We start from the raw sequence: 22,272 nt of genomic DNA, 5'->3' as shown, positions 1-22,272 counted from the left end.
TGAAATCACAATGGATCCTGCAGAAATCCAGATCATCTTTAAGAATCTGTATTCTCATGAGATGAAAAACACACACAAAAAAATAGACAGATTCCTAGGTACATGTGAATAACCAAATCTGAATCAAGAAGATATAAAAATTCTAAATAATCCAATATAAATCAATGAAATTGAAGAAGTAAAACAAAAACAAACAAACAAAAACCCCAAAGAACTACCAATAAAGAAAACCCCAGGTCCTGACAAATCTGATGATTCTATAAGAAGTTTAGAGAAGACCTAATGCCACAACTCCTCAAACTCTTTAATGAAATTAAAAAGGAAGCAATACTCCCAAACTCATTCCTGGAAGCAAGATTTACCCTAACACAAAAATGAGAGAAGGAGCTAACCTAAAAAAAGAACTATAGGACAATCAAGATAGCCTCTTTAATAAATGATGCTGGAAAAACTGACTTTCCACATGCTGAAGATTAAAACTAGACTCATATCTCTCACTATGCACTAAAGTAAAATAAAAATGGATCAAAAATCTAAATGTTAAAACAGAAACACTAAATCTGCTGGTAAAACTCTTGATGACATAAGTGTAGGCAAAAACTTTTATGAACAAAACTCTGATCACACAGGAAATATCACAAAGAATCAACAACTAACATCTCATTTATTAAAAAGCTTTTTGCACAGCAAAAGAAACCACCACAGAGTGAAGAGACAACCCACAGTGTGGGAAAAAATTTTTGCCAGCTGTTCTTCAGACAAAGGCCTGATATTTAGAATATATAAAGAACAACAACAACAAAAATCAGACCCTTCAGATTAAAACACCCAATCCAAAAATGGGCATCTGAAATGAATAAGATACTTCTCTGATGAAAAAGTAGATATGGCAAATAAATATATAAAAAATATTCAACATCAATCATCATTTGAGAGATACAAATTAAAACAACACTGAGATTCCATTTTACTCCAGAAAGAATGACTATTATCAAGAAATTAACCAGTAAGAAATGCTGGCGAGGCTGTGGGGGAAAAGAAACCCTTCTCCACTCTTGGTGAGAGTGTAGACTGGTGCAACCACTGGGGAAATCAGTGTGGAGATTTCTCAAGAACTAAAACTAGAGGGGCTGGGGATTTAGCTCAGTGGTTCTGCCACCTGCTTTGCAAGTGCAAGGTCCCAGGTTTGATCCCTGGTACCAAAACAAAAAACAAAAAACAAAAAACAAAAAAACGCCCCTGAAACTAGAGGTTCCATTCGACCCAGCCATTCCTCTTCTTGGTATCTTCCCCAAAGAATTAAACGCATCATACCACAGCGATATATGCACACACATGTATATAGCAGCACAGTTTGTAATAGCTAAATTTTGGAAACAGTCCAAATGTCCATTAACTGATCAATGGATAAAAAAGAAATTTATTTATTTATTTTTTTGGTACTAGGGATTGAACTTGGGAACTTGCGCTTTCGAGGCAGGCGGCAGAACCACTGAGCTAAATCCCCGGTGAAATGTTAATAAAATTTTATACTTTGCCATAAAGAAAGATAAGCTTGAGACATTTCTAGTTAAATGAATGCACTGTGAGACCATAGTCTTAAGTGAAATAAATCAGACACATGTTTAATTACTGCATTGTTTCTCTGGCATAAGAAACCAAAAGTGTAAATAAGGACCAAAATGTATAATAGATATTGGGAAATGGAAAGAAAATGTTCAAATGAGAAGAACAAGGAAGAGGGAGGGGAAAAGAAAGGAAGGGACAAGAAAAAAAATGGAACAAATGGAAACAAAGCAGAAGAGGAGTTGAAAGGAAGAGAGGGTAATGGGGGAAATAAAGAAGCAAGATATATCATGTACAGGTACAAATTCCCTATGATGAATGTTATCATTATGTATATCTAAAATATACAAATTGCCAGGGATGTAGCTCAGTGGTACAGTGCTTGACTGGAAAGCACAAGGTCCTGAGTTCGATCCCAGGTACCTGGGGTGGGGTGGGTGGGGGATTGCTAAAATGTACAAATTTAAAAAACACAAAAAAGCTCTATTTTGGGCAGAAGATATTCCTGCACATTAAGGTTTTCTACTGCTAAATCTATTTTTAGTTCATATGAAATGATTAATGTGAAAACACAGAGTACAGCCTGTAAATAAGGGATTTAGAAATACTTAGGATTGATTACCTTGGTTTTTTGCCCCACGAGTGTTTCCTGGTTGCTTTTTTGTCATAGAAACTTCAAGTATAGTGATACTTGGGGGTGGCTAGAATATTTCTCCTGATGTGAAACCAATAGTTTGACTTTCTGGGACCAGATTCTTGTTCGGACAGGACTGGGTAACTGTGTTGTGTTGTAAGAAGCAGTATCTCCTGTCTCCAGCTGTAAGTGCATTGTGGCCCAATCAGGCTGCTATGGCTGTGACTATGACAACTATGGAAAACACATGAAAAATGCCATGAAGGAGGAGTGTAATGGCCATGGGCAAGAAAGAGCAAATGACCAGGAGGAGGGACTGCCTGGGATCCTTGAATGCCAGCAGTCTGATAGGTAAGGGTTCCTACAAAGGTCTGACTTCCTCATGACATTATTTACAGTGATGCAAACCCTAAAGTATTCATAACTATCATTTATCAATCTTGCTTTTTGTTATTTTGAGGAAGGGAACAGGAATGGGGGAAGTGCCTAGGGCACAGCCCAAAGGGCTGCAGCTCTGGGGAGCAGGCACTACTTAAAGAAAGCAACTGTGGATTTCTGTGGATGAAAGGAACAGCTGGCGATTCTTAGGATATTTTTAAGTTGCACCCAGTTGAGATATTCTCTATGCCTATATATGGTCCTTCAAGCTAAAGGACCTTGTGGGGGATGGTTAGGATAAAAACATAGGCTTCCTGAAACAGCATCTCTTGATCTTTGACAGCACATAAGTAGCCTGCTTTCTGGGAAACTTAGGCAAGGTTAAAAGGCCTCTTATCTGACAAACTCAGCAGCACCCCCCCCCCCCCACATAGTTCCTAGGTTTTCATGAGATGCCAGGAGAGACTTGTTTGGTCTCCAAATACACTTTCAAGCTGCTTAGTTACCATGTCCTGTGCACAACACACACTGGAGGCAAACACACTTAGGGAGAGCACAGTGGAGTCAAGCAGCTTGCGATTGAGTCTTGAGCCCGTGTGCTGTATGAAGCAAGCCAAACACAGTTGGAACAGTTAACTTTAGACTTTCTGACCTTGACAGTGTCCTTGGCTTGGGAGAAACAGCTTTGAACAGGTTCAAAAGGTGTCCTCCCACTTGCTTCTCCGCATGCAGTTTATTGAAGAAGTAGCTATGAGGTTTTATGTTTAGTCAATCAATTAATTATGGGCAATGCAAAAGTGACAGATCAAGAAAGACAACTCAGTATTTACTGAGCAAGTACCAAATCCATGCAAGAAGCCTTTCATAATGTATATCTTCTGGACTGAGATCCTCAGAATGATACTGAATATAGCACTTGCTAAAAAGTTGGAAGTGACTGGCTTCTAGAAAACAAACATCAATTTCTATGTTGTGGTTCTTTAACACTGAGAATGAATTGGCAAAGAGTACAGACTCAAAAGTTTTACTAAGTTATGCAGTTTATAAATGTAACAAGAATTTAAATGCAAGGAGTAAGTACACACAATTTGATTTTGAATACCTATGATCCAATTCTCTGACCACCAAAACAGTTGGAGTCCCTGGAATATATATACACATACGACATGGGTGTTCCCTATATGACATTTATATAACTTTAAATTTTGCTTTATCTCCCAGTAACCAGTAGGACTCACGAGGCATGGACTATGGCACCCACACCACCACCCTCCTTCTGTTTTTTATTTTTTCTCATAGAAGCCCATAGCAGACCCTCACCAAATGCTTGTTGAGTGGATAAATCAGTCTTATTCTTCTCAATATAGCCTTTCTGTTGCATGAATCCCATCTTCAAACAGTAAATAGCTTGAAGAGGAGCTATTGGGTTAGATTTGTGGTCAATGAAAGATTCCTTCTTCCATTTTATTTTATTTATTTATTTTTTGGTAGTGGGGATCAAACCTGGGACCTTGCGCTTGCAAGGCAGGCAGCGGCAGAACTACTGAGCTAAATCCCCGGCCCCCTTCTTCCATTTTAAATAAAGAGTTATTATAAATAAGAACCTTTTTATTTTGAAGCTTTATGGGTTTTGGTAATAAAGAGATACACCAAAGTCCATGAACCTAGGGTCAGGTCAAATTGCTAGCTATATAAAGTGGGATTGTATGGCATACCAAACATTACTTAGAATATGTTCATTCGAATTCAGTCCCTCTGGAATGGAGAGAAAGATGGGAAATATTAGTTTTTTCATTCAGATTGTATTTACTAGCTGTGATCTTGAGCCAATTACATAATCTTGCAGCATTATTTTCCTTGTCTATAAAACTGGAAAAATACTTAATATCAACCTCATAGGGAAGTACAAGCAATAACTGATGTAAAAACAAAATATATGAACTCTTACAGTGATTGGCCCATAGAAATATTCAGTCATTAGTGGCTAGAAAAACAATCTTACACATGAACTAATTAGATGGAGTAATGCACTAATCTAAAATTATGCTATTTAACATTCCTATAGAACACACTGCATTTCATCACGTTCCTGAGGATTTATTGCCCAGTTACACCTTTTCTAGTACTTGCTGTTCATATATCTACTCTGCCACAGCTGGATCATGTTTCTGAATCAGAAAAGAACAGCTACACAAGAACTTTTAAGGCTAGTTCAGTCCGAGGGTTTGAACTGGCATTTCTTCCCTGACATTAATAGCCTCTACTTTTAGTTTTATAGGCAAAAGAGTATTTTTGCATGTAGGCAGAAAAACGCTGGCCTAATGTGAGGGCATAAAGATTATCTTCATTTCCAGAAGCTTTTAAATGCCCAATCACTAACAGAATCTCTAGGTTTTTTTCAAATCAGGGCCTTTTGATTTCATTTTTGTCATGGGACATTAAACCAAATAGAGGTGCACAGCACTGTCTCATGCTGCCTACATGTACATTACTTGGCTTCAACAGTGATCAATTTGCAGCCAATCTTATGTCATCTATACTTTCTTTTTTCCTTCTTGTATTATTCTGAGGCAAATTCTAGGCATATTATTTCATCTGTAAATATTTCAGTATGTCTTTCTAAAAGAAGGACTTTTTTTGGTACTGGGGATCAAACTCAGGACCTTGTGCTTTCGAGGCAGGTGGTGGAACCAGAACTAAATCCCTGGCCCTTAAAAGAAGGACTTTTAAAAAGCCTAACTACAACATCATAATCACACAAATAAAAATGCAGTGTTCTCATTTCGAGCATGTCATAAACAGCATAAACATTGGTTACTGTCGTTTTTCAGGAGCTTATTTGGATCAGGGTGCAAATGAGACTACACACAGCACTTAGGTAATGTTCTCTTATGTTTCTTTCAATCTCTAGGATTCTAATAGTGGGCCTGGCTTGGTTCATAGATAATTTAGTGTTATCTGGAGGTGCTGGTGAACATATGGCACACATGTTGTTTTTCTTTTAAAACAAAAGATGTTAGTGTGTGAGTTGTCTTTCCTAAACTAAAACCTGAGTATTCAGGCTTAATTGCAGTGTTGGCACCTTGCAAGAAGGTTACAGTTCATCTCTAAAAGTTTCGCCATCTCTGTTCTAGGAGTTGAGGCCCCGGGGGAGGAAGCTAGGTCAGAGAGGGCACACCCTTGGGAAGAGTGCTGGGACCCTGGCACTTTTTTGTCTTTTTCGATTCCTGACTGTCAGGAGTTGAGCATCTTGCTCTATTGTAGACTTTTGATGCCCTGGTTCACCACCAGCCCAAGTAACCATGGAATGAGACTTCCAAAACCACAAGCCAAAATAAACCTTTTTTTTTCTGGGTGAGGAGTGGGTGTTAAGGCAGGGTCTTGCTGAATAGTGCAGGCTGGCCTTGAACTCACTATGTATCCCAGGCTGACCTTGAGTTTGCAGCAATTCTCCTGGTTAAACCTCCTGAGTGCTGGGATTACAGGCGTGTCCTATCATGCCCAGCTACCTTTCCTCTTTTAAATTAATTTTCAGGTATTTTGTCAGAGCAATGGAAAGCTAACAGTTTCTTACACTTTTTTTCCTTTCCTTTTTTCTTCCTTTAGGTACAGGGCCTTTGCATTGAGCTACATCCCCAGTCTTTTTTTTTTTTAAATTTTATTTATTGTTTGTTACGGGGGATAGAACTCAGGACCTTGCGCTTATGAGGCAGGCGGAGGAACCACTGAGCTAAATCCCTGGCCCTTTTTAAATTTTTTTGAGATAGGACCTTACCATATTGCCCAGTCTGACCTCAAACTTGTGATCCTCCTGCTTTATCCTTCCAAGAGGCTAGGATTACAGACATGTACCACCACATTGGCCTTCTTTTGTTCTCTGTTTTTCCTATAAATTGGTAAATTATGTCTTCAGGCTTTATCAGATTCTGGTCCTACTCTGGGAAGAGAACTAAAGAAGAAACACATAAGTCTAAAGGTTATACTTTGCTCATCTACTTTTATTTGGGATATAAATTCCTTTTTAAAAGCTCATAGCTGGATGTGGTGGCACATGACTGTAATCCCAGCACTAGGGAGGCTGAGGCAGGCGGATCTCTGTAACTTCAAGGCCATCCTGGGCTACACAGTAAGTTCAAGGCCAGCCTGAACAACATAGCAAGACTTTGAGTCAAAAACCAAAAACAAGACAAAACAAAAAGCTCTTCTGATGGCTTTGAACTTGCTGACTCTTGCATTTATGCGTCTAGCTCAGGTCTTTCTATGGCTTCATGAAGTGGACAAAACTTTACCTTTAATCACTATTTTGATGTCTAAAAGACATCCCTAAGTGCACATGTCCAAGACAGAACTTCTGGTTTACTCAATTCATGATTCACATCTTCCCTATTACAACAATGGCAGCATCATCCTCAGTTGCTAAAGCCAAAAACATAGGCATCATGCTTGACTCCTCTAATGCTGACAATCAATTCCAGGTGCTGTTGGTTTTACGTCAAGATTAAAAATTTCTTAGCTGGGCAAGGTAGTGCATGTCTGTGATCCCAGCACTTGGGAAGCTGAGGCAGGAGGATTGTCACAAGTTCAAGGCCAGCCTGGGCTGCATAGTAAGTTCAAGACCAGCCTGAACTACACAGCAAGAGCCTGTCTCAGAATGACAACAACAAAATGTTATTTGGATTGCTTAATTTTATCTTATTACCTGATCTCTCTGATGACTTCTCAGTTGCTCTTAAAATAAAATATAAATGACTTGTGTAGGTCTGGAAGTCCCAGTCTGCCTTCTGTGTCTGGCCTCATGGACATATGAAGCTCCTTCTTGTTTTATGGACTTTTTTTTTTCTTTCTGGTACTGGGGATCAAACTCAGGACCTTGCACTTGAGATGCAGGCGGCAGAACCACTGAGCAGAACCACTGAGCTAAACCCCCGGCCCTCTCTGTTTTAGTGAATTTGCATTGTTATTCTCTATACCAGAAAATGTTCTTCCCCTACCTCTTTGCATGGCTGGCTGCTTCTTTTGAGTCTCAGTAAAGATATTATCTCCTTAGAGAGAGTGTTCTTTTTTGTTTTTTTGGTATCAGAGATTGAACTCAGGACCTTGCACTTGCAAGGCAGGTGCCGGAAACACTGAGCTAAATCCCTGGCTCCAGAGAGGTTGTTCTTAACCTCATCTGCTCTAAGGCTCTTGTCTTTCAGCATTAAACAGTATTGTGCTTATTTCATAGCTTTGTATGACATTTATGTTTTTTTATCTTTATGTAAATAAACTTGACAAGAAAGTAACTTAAATGAATATTTAAAGATGTTTGTTGGGCAAGGTGTTGAACACCTTTAATCTCAGCACTTGGGAGGCAGGGGCAGGAGGACTGCTGAGTTTGAGGCCACCCTGGGCTATATAGTGAATTCAAGGTCAGCCTAGAGTACATAGAGAGGCTGTCTAAAAAAAAAACGTTTGAGAACATGTATTCTATTCTGTCCATGTCAAATTTCAAGGTTTTAAAAACTTGAGGGACAGAATACAAATTTTAATAATATTGTTTCTCAAACAAGGACTATGAGATTTTGATCAGAATGTGTGTGTATATATATATATATTTTTAACACAGGGTCTCACTGTGTAGTTCAGGCATGGCAATCCTATTGCCTCAGCCTCCCAAGTGCTGGGATCACAGGCATGCACCACCACACCCAGGCAAGAATTAACTTTTTAAAATTGAAATTTTAGTGGGTTCAATCCCTTGCACTGCAAGAATACTGAAATTTTTATTTGCATATAACCTCTTTGAAATTCCCAATATTATCAATATACTGAATAATTTTATGATAGTCATTGCTGATTTAAAGTCTAACCTACTAGGACACTGTACTATTAACATGATACATTTTTAGAATCAATATATGTGAATTTTATTACCCAGTGGTGTCACAAAGAAGTACTCAACAGGGATGTCCGCAGTCTCCTTTTTCCTGATGCAGTGTGATGGGATGCACGTGAATTTTGCCTAATCATGGAGCAGCTGAGAACTGTGGACCAGTCTTTTGAAGGATGTAACTTTATAATAGGAAGGTATCTTATGGATCACGTAATAATTCCAAACACTCATTTTATCTATTTTGATTTTTTTGAGACAGGGTATTACTATGTAGTTCAGGATAGCCTTGAATTTATAATCATCCTGCTTCAGCCTGCAAGTGCTGGGATTACAGGCATGTGCCACCATGCCTGGCTCAGAATCTTCATCATCAATGGGTCTAAACGGAGTCTCTGACATATTACACACTTACTCTTCCTAACCTGGTAATGATAATTTCTTTTAGAAGCCCTTAAAGGATCGCACACTGTAATAATAGGACCATATCCAGATCTGGAGCACAGGACTTTTACACCATAAATCTATTATTTTCATTATTTTAAGTCGTCTCTCCTCCTTTCCTGGTATCTTTTGAACCTTTAAGTTTCAAAGTATTCCAATGTCCTCTGCTGTTTCTGAGGTAGCACAAGAGTCCAGTATTTCTTAAAATTTTTATATCATTTTACCAAACTAACAGTGTATAAATGCAATAAAATATATTTCTTATTTGCATCTCCTTCGACAGCATTTGCCCTTTGGAGTGACAAGCCCGAGTTGGGTAAGACCTGTGCGTAGTTTGGTTTGGTTTTTGAAACCTTCCTCGTGCATCTGGAGGCTGTCGTTAAGTGTAGGAGGCCATTTCCGTTTTCACAGTTCTTGTCCCCACGGACACCGCCGCAGGGACTCACGCAGGAGCGCGTTCCTAAGCGATCCTTCCCGGACCCGACAAGCCTGCAGGTCTGCGCACGCGCGGGAGAGCAGTCAGCGGCTTCCAGAAGCTTCGGTGGCTCCGTCCTCGTCGCGCGGGTTCCTCGTCGCGCGGGGTCCGTGTCGCCCCCGCTCCCTCCGCTTTCCTGCCGCCTCCAGCTCGGCTCCTCCGGCCGGGACAGAGCCTGATCGGTCGCACCTTTCCTGTCTTGTCCTCCACAAAGCAACGCCACACTGCTCCAACCAGAGAACCGCCTCCAGCTTAACGCCAGCGGAGAAAGCGGCTCTATAGCCTCCGGACCTTCTGCTGGGCTCTGCCTCTGAGCCGGCACCCGGGAGCCGAAGCCCTCTCTTTCGCTCCTAGAGCAGCGGACCCGCGGAGCTCCACCGATCGCCCCGACATGACTTGGGGCGGGGCCTCAGCTCTCGCGAGAGTTCGCGGGGGCGGGGCTTGAGAGCCCGCCTGGCCCGGCCCTCCATACCTCGCGCTGGTGGTCCGAGCTCGCAAGGCCAGCCGTTTCTGGCCGGGCGCCGCTGCTGCTTCCGCTGCTCCTCGCCGTTGGCTCGCCCGTGCTTTGCCTCCCGGCTGCCGCCGCCTCGCCTGCCCGCCGCGCAGTCTGCCCGTGGCCGACATGAGCTTCTTGTTGTAAGTAGCCAGGGCGCGCCGCCTTTGTTTGTCGGTCCGGCAAATGCCAGGCCTTGGTGCCCCGCCGCCCGGCCTGGGCCCGGTGACCGCCCGGTGACCGCCCAGGGACGAGGGCACTGGCGGTCCGCAAGCCGCCTCGCAAACTGCGGAGGACGGGTTTCATATTGTAAAGACAGCGCCATGGGGCTGACTGTGAAGCCCAGGCGGTAGGCCTCTCGGGGCGTGGGCGCCGTCTTTTCGCCATCGCCTAACGCGCATACTGAGTTGGTTTCAACCTCTCGGAGGTCCGGGAGCGGCCCGGGTGGTTGGGGCCAGCGGCAGGCGGGGAAGGGCAGAAGACCGGGCACACGAAGGTGCAGGGCAGCAGATGAGCCTCGGGGCCTCCCCAAAAGGGCTCCATCCCGAAGAATAACTTCCTGACTCACTCATGTTTAGAAAGCTCCTAAAAACTCGCAAGTTGAGACCCACCGCATACCCTCCTTTACTCATGTGGAGAACGCAGCATTTGAAGATTTTCTGTTCTGATGTCCTTCCCCACCTCCCGTAATGTTTAGCTACTACATCGGTCACTGAAGCCTCAGAATTTAATTCATCCTTATTTTCATCATATCTAGAATATTAATTTATATCATATTAATTTTCATATCTAGAATATTTTTATATCTAGAATATTAATTCTTTTTAGGGTGTTTAAGCAAAGCAGAGCTATCACAGAAAGCAAACTACCAGGCAGACTTTCTGTGAGTTTCCAGTATGCTTGCAGGGCGGGGTTGGGGGGCTTGGCTGTGTCGACCTGCTTGATGTATTTGAGCTGTTCTTTCTTTGGTTCATCCTAAAAGTTGACTCTTAGTTTGTCACATTGAAATAGACCTAGATGAGAGTACTGAATGACTTTCAAGTCTGTTCCACATTTTAATTCTCATCTGCATATCCGGGCATCTCAGCCTAAAACTTCTCATCTTAAGTGTAATCTTACATTGCTCATGTTCTATTCTCAAGAATTTAAAAGCTGTCTTTGAAATAGCATTGTAGATGATATCCAAGACTGTACTGATGGGCTTGTGTCTCTTGGAACTCAAACTAAGTTGGTTGAAGCAGGAAAGAGCCATATTTGGCTGAAGCTAGGAGATGGAGAAGGTTTTGGTGCTTTTTTCTGAATACAAATACAGTACTGTCCTATTTTTTTTAATGTGGCTCAGTAGTTAACAGATTCAGAAATGTGGCAGATTAGTTCACTGCTCCTGAAGGATATTAGCTAGTTAAGAACATCTTGCTGTAACTAGTGTAGATAGCACCTTCGAGGGTTTGCACTATTTGAGGCACAATTTTCAGCCAGGCCACATGTTACAGTTAATACATTGTCAACACATTAAGTCCATATGTATGACAATCCAAAAACATTAATTAAACACTTTCAGTTTTGATCTTTGTCCATGAGTAGTTTAAAATCCAAAGTGAAGACCACAAAGAAATAATCATTATCAAAGTGAAAGAACAAAGTTTTGGTTATCTTATCTTTTTTTTGTTTGTTTGTTGGTATAGTTTCCTGAGTATTATTCTTTTTATTTTTTTATTTTTTTGGTACCAGAGATCGAGCTCGGGTCCTTGCACTTGTGCAGCAGGCGGCGAAACCACTGAGCCAAATCCTCGGCTCTCCTAAGTATTATTCTGAACTAATAGAAAGCAGAGAAAGAAAGTTTAAGATTTATGAACAAATATTTTCTTCTAGTTCTTGGAAATTTATGGGGAGGGCTACTCTTAAGTTGGTAAGAGCAGAGGAAACAAGGTTTGGAGAGATAGGGTGGTAAGGTGATGAGTCATGACTCAGAAGACAGAAGGAAATAATTATTGATTAAAAAAGCTTTCACTGTACCAGGCACTAACGCAGACACCGGGTATCGTTTATGACAAGACAGACAAAAATCCCTTCTTTAGTAGAGCTTTACTAAAGATCAGTAAATTTTGCAGTGTGGAAGATCATAATTGCTCTGGAACAGTTGAGCAAGGAGATTTTTCAGTGGGGAGTCATAGCTTTGGATGATCCTCACGGGTGCCCAGATCATCTGACATCTTTGTGTAGCTTTTGTATAGAGGCTCAGGATAAATTTACATTGCATATGTGTAAATGGCTGAGATGAAGCTTGGGTTGTGTTGGACACTGGCCTCTATATTGTCAGTGAGACTCACAGATGGTGGGTAAACTCCATAGGAACCTCACTCAACTTTGTGGACTCAAGTCTCTAAACATATCCTCAACACCTGCTGTGTGTCAGGTGCTGTGCAAGATGTGGGGACTCCAGAGAGGGTAGACAGTGTGTCAAAAGCATCTATAATGATGTGTTACAATTCTAGAGAGCAGTTTTAAGTTGTAGGAAGGTTTTTTTAATCGGAGAAATGGGTGATATTTAGTGAAAGGTGAATAAGAGTTCTCTAAAAGAGCCAGGGGAACTAGGAGAGTTCAGGCAGAGGAAACGTTGAGACATGAAATCGTGAATTGTCCCTTTTCAAGTTTGTGCAAGAAGCTGTAGAATTTTGGAGCTAGTTTGGAGCTAGCAATAACAGCCTATTTACCTTTTTTCTGAAGAGAAAACCACCAACTTCATGTTGCTAGTCTACTGCTAACCTGATTATTGGCTTGGCTGCAATTGGAATTTAAGTCTTGACTTGGTGGTTTTCCTCTCCTGGTATTTTATGTATAGAAAATTTATGCAGATAAATTTAGGATAAAAGTGACTTCTCAGTAACCAAAAGGTATATTGAGTGTTCTTGTTTCTGTTACTTTTAAGTTCTCTTCTGACTGATGGGATCTACAAAAATAGTTGTCTTGGAAAAGAACACTTTATGAATGTAAGGTTACTTGGTTTTCTAATGTAATTTCCTAGTGTAAGGCTACTTGGATGGATTAGAGGTACAATAAATACAGTTCACTTTTTTGTTTTTGGTACCGGGGATCGAACTCCGGACCTTGCGCTTGCAAGGCAAGCGCTGGAACCACTGAGCTAAATCCCCAACCCTGAATACAGTTCACTTTTAAATGGAATCTTTTAGAAAAAGTAGGTTAGGGATGTGAGTGAATATAAACCAGGTCTTTGGAAAGGAAGGAAATACTTACTGAGCACTGTTTGAAGTACCTTCACCTGTCTTTCATAGCAGTGGCAACTTGGGAAACTGGACCCAGGATTCCAGCCATGTTCATGTCTGTCTCCCTCCCTCTGTACCCTTTCCTCCCCTAACCAACATCTTTGTTTTCAAGCAGATGATTTAATTAATTTTAGTGCTTTAGCATCTTCATCTGTAAAATAAGTTAATAAGTAATAAGATAATACCTTGCTGACTGCTTAATGCCAGACACTAAGTGCTTTAAATAATTAACTCAGTTCAATAACCAGTAGGAATCCCATATTACAGGTAGGGAAATTGGCAAAGAAGTTACATAATGTGCTCAAAGTCATGTAGCCAGTAAATGCTTATTTGAACCCTAGACATCTAGATCTTGTGTTTCTTTCTTTCTTTCTTTCTTTTTTTTTTTTGCGATACTGGGGATCAAACTCAGGACCTTGCATGTGCAAGGCAGGTGTGGTGCCACGGAGCTTAATCCCGGCCCAGATCTGTCTATCTATCTATATATTTTTTTTCCAGACCTATATATTCTTAAAAGGTGTTATTCAGTAGACTTTTGTTTGTTTGCTTTTTGGCAGTCCTGGGGATTGACCCCTGAGCTACATTCCCCAGCTGTTTTATTTTGAGGGTGGTTGCTAGACCCTTTCCTATTTGCTACATGAGGATCTAAGAAGGCACTATCTCACTAGGCACCAAATCTGCTGATGCTTTGGTCTTGGTCTGCTCTCTCTGTCACTGTGAACAACAAGTTTCAGTTTTCTATTAGCCTGCTGGAGGTGTTGTGGCATAGCAGTCCAGACTGATTAAGACAGTATGGACACTTGGGTTTCTGTGTTACTCAGAGAACTAGAATCTGTAACTAGTATTTATTTTGGTTCTCAGATTGCCCCTGTTTTGGCTGGTAGGAACCCTTGTTCATACTGGTTTGTGTGTTCTCCCATCCAAATACTAACCAGGCCTGACCCTGCTTAGCTTCTAAGATCAGACAAGATTGCACATGTTCAGGGCGGTTTGGCCATAGGACGACTTGTAAGTTATCTTGATTTTTTTCCCCATCTTTTTCTGGGTACATCTTTTTCCTGTCACAAGATGTTCCAGATTGATCTTAAACTTTCTGCCTCAGCCCAGGGGGTGGTCATTTCTCCTAGGTCCTTGGTTCCATTCAGTGGAGAATGGTATTTAGAAGCCAAACTCTTAAGCTGAGTTATATGGTGCACACCTGTAATCCTAGCACTCTGGGAGGCTGAGGCAGGAGGATTGGAAGTTCGATCCCAGCCTGGGCAGCTTAGCATCCGAGTGAGACCTAGTCTCAAAAAAAAAAAAAAGGCTGGGGATGTAGCTCAGTGAGAAGGCCTTTGGTTCAATCCTTAGTACCTAAACAAACAAAAAAAACCCCATGAAAATCTTGATGATCTGTGTGCTCATCATTATAGATGTGTTATCCCTAGACCATCTCATTGGATACTTTTCCTAGTCGCTTTCCTGATCCTTGGAGCAAAATGCCCAACATCTACAATTTAAAGGCCTAGAGGTTTATTTGGGCTCATAGAGTTCTGTTCTGCTGGCTTCAAGGCAGAACCGAATGGCAGAGGAGCCTGGGAAGAGGAAAGCTGTTCACATCTTGGCAACCAGCAAACTGAGAGAGAAGGGAGGAGCCTTGAGGGACATTACCCTTCCAGGTCACTCCACAGTGCTGCCTTTTCAAGTCAGCCGTGCCCCCATGATTCATTCAGTCACCTTTTCCAAGCCTTGCCGATGAGCATATGAGGCCTTTGGGAGATGTTCTGCACCTAAAACATGGCAATACTGGTAGAAAATAGATACCCACACACATTTACATCCAGGTTTTAAATCTATCAACTGCATATGTTAAGTGAATTCATACCATCCACCAATTTTAAGCCAAACATCATGGTGTTCATTCTAGCCTTCTTTTTCCCTTATTATATTTTTTTGAGATTCTTTTATTGCCCTTCTTATTCTATCTTCCTGCCTAAATCCTTTTTTTTTTTTTTGAGACTGGGCCTTGTTGTGTGGTCCAGGCTGGCTTTGAACTCAATAGATAGCATAGGCTAGCCTCAGACTTGCAGCAATCGTCCGGCCTCAGCTTCCTGAGTGCTGGGAATACAGGTGTGCACCACCACACCAGGCCTAAATCCTTTTGTTGTTCTCAAATTGAATTTGATGAGAATAGTTCAATAGTTGTAGTATTGGATATTAAAAGAAAATTTTAAAATGTATTCTTTGTAGAAATAGGTAATGGTATAATTTAGTGTAAGCGTATAACTCAGTGTGCATGAAGAGTAGTTAAGTAGAAATAGTAGGAGGAAAGTATTTTAAGGTAGTTTTTCTGGTACCTTGTTTTTTGGTTCATGTTTCAAACAGATGAGCAGCAGCATGACCCACTTACTCTTTAGAGAGTCCATTTGTTTGCCAGAACCTTGGCACATTAAATTTGACTATTGAAATAGCTCTGTTTAAATGTGGTTATAGCTGGCTGTGGTGGTGCATGGCTGTAATCCCAGCACTTGGGAGGGTGAGGCAGGAGGATAGGCAGGAGTTCAAGGCAAGCCTGGGCTACACAGTGAGTTCAAGGCTAGCCTGAACTACATAGTGAGGCCCTGTCTAGAAAAAAATTTTTTTTTTAAATTAAAAAAATAAATGTGGTTATAATTTGTTCACATATGCTTAGTGTCATTCCTTACATCCTGCCAGATATTGTGGGTTTTTTTTTTTTTTTTTGGTACCGGGGATTGAACCTGGGTCCTTGCACTTGCGCAGCAGGCAGCGAAACCACTGGGCTAAATCCCCGGCCCTAGAAATGGTACTTTTGAATCAGTGAACAGCAAACAGATTGCACAGTGTTGCCTTTTTTTTTACAGGTATTGAGACTTCACATTTATTAAAGGCACAAAAAGAAAAGAAACATGGTGTGCAGAGTGAGTGTGGGTCACTTAAAAATAGGAAAAGCGGTGCAGTCCACAGGGCGCCAGTGCCAAGCGCAGTGTTACCTAAGGTCTGTTGTTGCCTGTGTCTATGTCCTATTGTTAAGGACTCGGAAGGGCCCTCATCAGTCAAGGTCTTTCAACCCTGGACTTAGTCTTAGTCTCTGGTCAGCCTTGTCCGGTGGCACCCTGAGAGTCTCTCTTCCATCCTGCTGGCTCTGGCTTTGTTTCCCAAGCTGGCCCAAAGTCCTGGGCTCCAGTAATACTGCCTCAGCCTCAGATATGCACCACCGAGAACTTTTTCAGGTTTTGTGTGTGTGTGCGTGTGTGTGCGCGCGCGCGCGTGTGTGTGTTTGTGTGTGTGTGTAAAAGTGTATGTGTTACTGGGATTTAACTCGGGGGTACTCTACCCTGAAGCTATATCCCAAGCCCTTTTAATTTTTTTGTGGTACTGGGGATTGAATCCATGGCCTTTGCAGTGAGCACCCCCTCTTTTATTATTTTTATTTTTTTACTTTGAGGCAGGGTCTTCCAAAATCATCAGGTTGCCCAGGCTGGCCTGGAACCTGTGATGTTCAAGCCACAGCCTGCCAGAATGCTGGGATTACAGGCATGCACACACATCCAACTCTTTTTTTATATTGTATTTTGAGTCAAGGTCTCTTTGAGTTGTATTAGTTACATAGGCTGGCCTTAAATTTGTAATCCTCCTTCCTCAGCCTCCTGAGTATCTGGGATTGCAGGTATGTACCACTGGGCCTGGTCCTTTCTTAGTTTTTTATTTGGAAAATGATATGTCATTCAGCATTTAGAAAAAAAATTCTGTTGCTGTTTTATAGGGCAGAAAAAAGCTCCTCTTGGCCCTCTGGCAATAGAAAGTAATTTCAGGATGAAGAGGATTCCTATCTCTACATAACTATAACCCTTAAGAATCTGCCTTAGGTCCTTAAAATGTGGAGCTTCCGTTTCACCTAGGAGCATGTTAGAAATGAAATAAATAGTTCAAGTCCCAACTCTTGGATTAGAATATATTTTAATTAGATCTTGAAGTGATTTGAAAGTACTTTCCGGTTTCAGAAGCTTTTTTTAAATGGGTTGCAACCTGGGTATTGATTTAAATGATTGGAATTATAAGGTAAAGATGAAAAATCTTTGGGATGTGATATAAAGCATCCTCTATTCTTCAGAGATTGTTTGAGGCCCCTTACCGGGCCTCTCTATTGTCTTTGCATACTTGTAAATACTTGTGATTTCTCTTTCTTAAATTTGTTCATTATATTTCCCAGCATGTTAGTACTGTATACTTTGTGGCAAATACATTTTATATGTGTGTAGAATATATCCATGTACAGATTAACTGAAGGTTGTCCTGGGGAGAACAGTGGCCAGGAGTGAGGAGACTTTGCTTTCAAGTTCTTTGGTTTGTTACCAGTGATGTGACCTTGGGCAGATGACAGCGTAGTTTCTTATCCTCTGTTTCTCTGTCTCCTGGGAGAATGGAATGCTTATTCCACTGGATTAATGTGAGAACTGAATGGCAGAATGTATATACACCAGAGTCCTGTATAAACACTGTTATCCTTGTTTGTGAAATTTCCAAGCCCAGTGTCTGAAAGTTTTCCACATTCCACATTTATTTTAGCCATCTTATAAATGCATGGCATTAATGCATAATACAGGAAACATTTATTGGACAACTCCTACAGTGTTAGGCACTAGCAGTTGAGGAAGAAAAATAGGGCTCCAGAAATAATTAGGATGTGCTCTCTCTCCCCTTAAGAATCTTAAAACTGAAGACCCTCGTGTTTCATAGATATATTCCTTAGTATTTTTAACTCATTAGATCCAAATCCACTAACTTATAATGGTTAAAGATCCTTGATGTTGATTGGGCATGGTGGCGCACACCTGTCAGCCCAACACTCGAGAAGCTGAGGCAGGAGGATCATTGTGAGTTCAAGGCCAGCCTTGAACTGTCTCAAAAAAAAAAAGAAAAAAGATCCTTGATGTTGCCTTGAGTATACAAACTTACTTGGATGTAGATGTGAAAGTTGCAGCCAATATTTATAACAGTTATAAAAATGTGTTTACTGTGTTCATTTATTTAAAACAACAGGAACTTTGCAGATTTGTGCTTCTGTATTTTTTTGGCAGAGGCTGTTTTTTGTTGGGTGGATTAGGGACCTACCTTGCTTGTTCTTGTTCTTGTGTTCTTGGTGTTGCTGCCTCTGCTGCTCATCTGTAGCATTGTATCTTTAATACAGAGAGGAAGTGGCTGGGAGCTTTGGCCCTCCCCCTTCTTTGTGGTTCACTTGGGCTTGTCTGATGGAGAGTGGAGTGTGCTGGAAGCTGCTGAGGAGACTCCTTGGGAGATGTGTTTCCTCACGACCCCAGCCTCAGCTATGCCTTTCCACCTTGACCACTTCCCCTGCCACAGGACTTGGCCATTTCACTTGCTTTTCTCTCAACTTGCGCTTCTCCCTGAAGGTTGGCCTGCCTTTTTAAGTGCTCTTCTTGATATTCTGGCTGGACAGCTCTTCTTGCCACACTCATTTCTTTAGTTTAGGATCTAACACTTTTCCCCTTGCTTGTGTCACCTTCACGGTTTGTTAGATGCTACTTCAGGGCCCTTTATAGTCCTTGTTATACATATCCCTTTTTGAAAAGAGTATACTTCCCATCACAATGTGATTTTGAAGATGGGGCAATTGCAAAAAAATTTTATTTTTAATCCCTGCCACTTAGCATGGTGTCTAGTATATATTAATACTCAGTAACCAAAAACAATTTTTTTAAACAATCAGTGATATTTTTAAGTATTTTCATGGAGGGAGGTGGGATGTAAATGATTCCCCTTATCCTACTCTGATTTTTCCCTTCTAAAAATTTTAGAGAAAATATGAAAGGTGGTTACTATACACAGAAAGGTTTGGTGTACCTCTTTGTTAGATCTTTATCACAGTTTTGTGGATACCTTGTACAGACTTTCTTTGAAGCACTGGCTTATGCCAGGCATGTGTTCCTCCCTGCCTTGTACACTGTGTTTTCAACACCAGTGAGAGACTGCTCACTTCCTTGGATTCCCATCAGCATTGGACCTCTAAGAACAGTCATGGGAGTGTCTTGGCCTCTTATATTAATGCCAAGTTAATATTCTTCCAGACAATTTCTGTTCCCTATATTTCTTTTCTTTTCTTTTCTTTTTATTAAATTCTTTTATTGGTACATTGTAGGTATACAACACAATTACATTTCTCATTGGGAATTGTACCTTTACATAATGCATCTTGGTTCTTATTTTTTCCCCATTCCTAGCCCTCCCTTCACACCCTCCACCCTTCCCTATTTACAAAGACTTTATTTCCATTTTTTCCATTTCTCAGCATTTTTCCTTTCCCTTCTTTCCTTTCCCCTGCCCCTCCCACTACCCCTACCCCTTTGGACCTTTTCTTCCTATTTTGCATTATCAATTATTCATTCTAATCATTGATACATTTTAGGTATACAATATAATGACATTCATCATTGGAAATTTGCACCTTTACATAGTCTCTCTTGGTTCTTATTTTTCACCGTTGCCCAGCCCTCCCTTCAACCCCTCCAGTCCTCCCTATTTACAAAGATTTTGTTCCTATTTTTCCATTTTCTCATATTAATCCCATTCCCTTCTATCCTTTTCCCTAGCCCTCCCATTTCCTTCCCCTTTGCCCCTTTTCTTCCTATTTCACATGACCTATTATACATTTAGTCCTTATTTACACTTTCAGTTTCTCACACCAGAGAAACTATTTGGTATTTATTCATGTGTGTCCTATTTATTTCACTTAAGAGTATTGCCTCAATGTGCATCCACTTAGCTATAAATGTCTCTAATTTCTCATTTTTTATGGCTGAGTAGTACTCCATTTTATAAAAAAAACACATTTTCTTTATCCAGTTTCCAGTTGATGGGCATTTGGGCTGTTTCCAAGTTTTAGCTATCACAAACTCTGCTGCTATGAACATGGGTGCACATATATCACTGTGGTATGATTCTTTTAATTCTTTGGGGAAGATCCCCAGCAGTGGAATAGCGGGGTCAAATGGGACTTCCAGTCCTAGTTCTTTGAGGTATCTCCATACTGATTTCCACAGTGGTTGCACCAGTCTACACTCCCACCAGCAGTGGAGCGGGGTTCCTCTTTCCCCACAGCCCCGCCAGCATTTGTTATTGGTTGATTTCATGATAGCAGCCATTCTTTCTGGAGTGAAGTGGAATCTCAGTGTTGTTTTCATTTGCATCTCTCGAATGACCAGTGATGTTGAACATTTTTTCATGTATTTATTTGCTATTTCTATTTCTTTGTCTGAGAAATGTCTGTTCATTTCAGATGCCCATTTTTGGATTGGGTCTTTAAATTTGGGAGGTCTGATCTTTTTCAGTTCTTTATAGATTCGAGATAGTAGACCTTTGAGGAAGAGCAGGTGAAGATTTTTTCCCACATTGTGGATTGTCTCTTTGCACTGCTGGTGGTTTCTCTTGCTGTGTAGAAGCTTTTTAATAAGAAGAGATCCCATTTGTTGATTGTTTGTGCTAGTTCACAGGCAACTGAGGTTTTGTTCATAAAATCTTTTCCTACACCAATGTCTTCAAGAGTTCTACCTAACCTCTGTTCCAACTGGTTCAGAGTTTCTATTTTAATATTTAGATCTTTAATCCATTTTGATTTTAGTTTAGTGCATGGTGAGAGATACAGGTCTAGTTTTAATCTTTGGCAAGTTGAAGTCCAGTTTTTCCAGCACCATTTATTAAAGAGGCTATCTTTCCTCCAGTGAGGGTGTTTGGCTCCTTTATCGAAGATGAAATGGCTGAGTCTGTCTGGTGATGTTTCTGCATCTTCTAATCTGTTCCACTGGTCCTCAGGTCTGTTTCTTTGCCAGTACCATGCTGTTTTTATCACAGTAGCTTTGTAGTAGAGTTGCAGGTTGGGGATTGTGATACCCCCTGCCATGTCTCTGTTACCTAGAATTGCTTTTGCTATTCTGGGTCTCTTCTTGCTCCAAATGAATTTTTGGATTGTTTTCTCGAGGTCTATGAAGTATGCTGCTGGGATCTCAATTGAAATTGCATTAAATCTATACAGCAGTTTTGGAAGTATGGCCATTTTCACTATATTAATCCTTCCTACCCAGGAGCAGGGGATGTCTTTCCATTTTCTGATATCATCTTCAGTCTCTCTTCAGAGTGCCATAGTTTTCAGAGAAGAGGTCTTTGATTTCTTTCATTAGGATGATTCCTAGGTATCTCAGTTTTTTGGATGCTATTGTGAAAGGAATTATTTGCCCTATTTCTCTCTCAGGGAGTCTGTCATTGGTGTAGGGAAAGCTATTGATTTTTGTGTGTTGACCTTGTAACCAGCTACTTGACTGAATTTGGTTATTAAGCCTAGAAGACTTTTGGTGGAGTTCTTGGGGTCTTCTATATAGAGTATCATGTCATCTGCAAATAATGACAATTTGACTTCTTCATTTCCTATCTTTATTTCTTTTATTTCTTTCTCTTGTCTAATTGCCGTGGCTAATGTTTCCAGAACTGTATTGAACAAGAGTGGTGATAGTGGACATCCTTGTCTTGTTCCTGATTTTAGTGTGAAGGATATCAGTTTTTGACCATTTAGTATGATATTGGCTGTTGGTTTTTCATAGATGGCTTCTATCAGTTTGAGGTAGAGACCATCTATTCCAATTTTTTGTAGGGTTTTTATCATAAATGCATGTTGGATTTTGTCAAATGCTTTTTCTGCATCTATGGAGATAATCATATGGTTTTTGTCCTTGGCTCTATTGATATAGTGTATTACATTGATTGATTTTCGTATATTGAACCATCCCTGCACCCCTGGGATGAATCCCACTTGATCAGGGTTTATGATCTTCTTGATGATCTTGTGCATTCTGTTTGCTATTATCTTATTAAGTATTTTTGCATCTGTGTTCATTAGTGAGATTGGCCTATAGTTCTCCTTTTTGGTTGGGTCTTTCTCTGCTTTGGGGATCAAGGTGATGCTTGCTTCCGGGAATGAATTTTGGAGTATTGCTTCCCTTTCAATTTCATTGAAGAGTTTAAACAGTAGTGGCAGTAGTTCCTCTCTAAATGTCTTGTAGAATTCAGCAGTGAAGCCATCAGGGCCTGGACTTTTCTTAGTTGATAAGTTCAATTCCTCAA

The 22,272-nt window shown here is 40.8% G+C and overlaps 1 protein-coding gene across 2 annotated transcripts in view; it reads left to right on the top strand.

The window, feature by feature from the left end:
* Positions 1–2,444: 2,444 nt before the first annotated feature.
* Mob1b (MOB kinase activator 1B) overlaps positions 2,445–22,272 on the top strand; it is an 86,825-nt gene continuing 66,997 nt past the window's right edge. The window contains exon 1 of one of the 2 annotated variants that reach the window (XM_087184582.1): positions 2,445–2,551. In XM_087184582.1, the coding sequence (XP_087040708.1) occupies positions 2,448–2,551 (104 nt within the window). In that variant the 5' untranslated portion in view covers positions 2,445–2,447. Of the gene's footprint in view, positions 2,552–9,769; positions 10,003–22,272 lie in introns of those variants that run through there. The other variant, XM_004871742.4, reaches the window with a different exon arrangement.

Source organism: Heterocephalus glaber, unplaced genomic scaffold (assembly GCF_053883595.1).
Source record: "Heterocephalus glaber isolate CG9 unplaced genomic scaffold, H.glaber_assembly_v1.0 deba00000281, whole genome shotgun sequence".
Lineage (NCBI taxonomy): Eukaryota > Metazoa > Chordata > Mammalia > Rodentia > Bathyergidae > Heterocephalus > Heterocephalus glaber.
The sequence above is the reverse complement of the archived record's forward strand: the minus strand, read 5'-3'. Positions and strand labels throughout refer to the sequence as shown.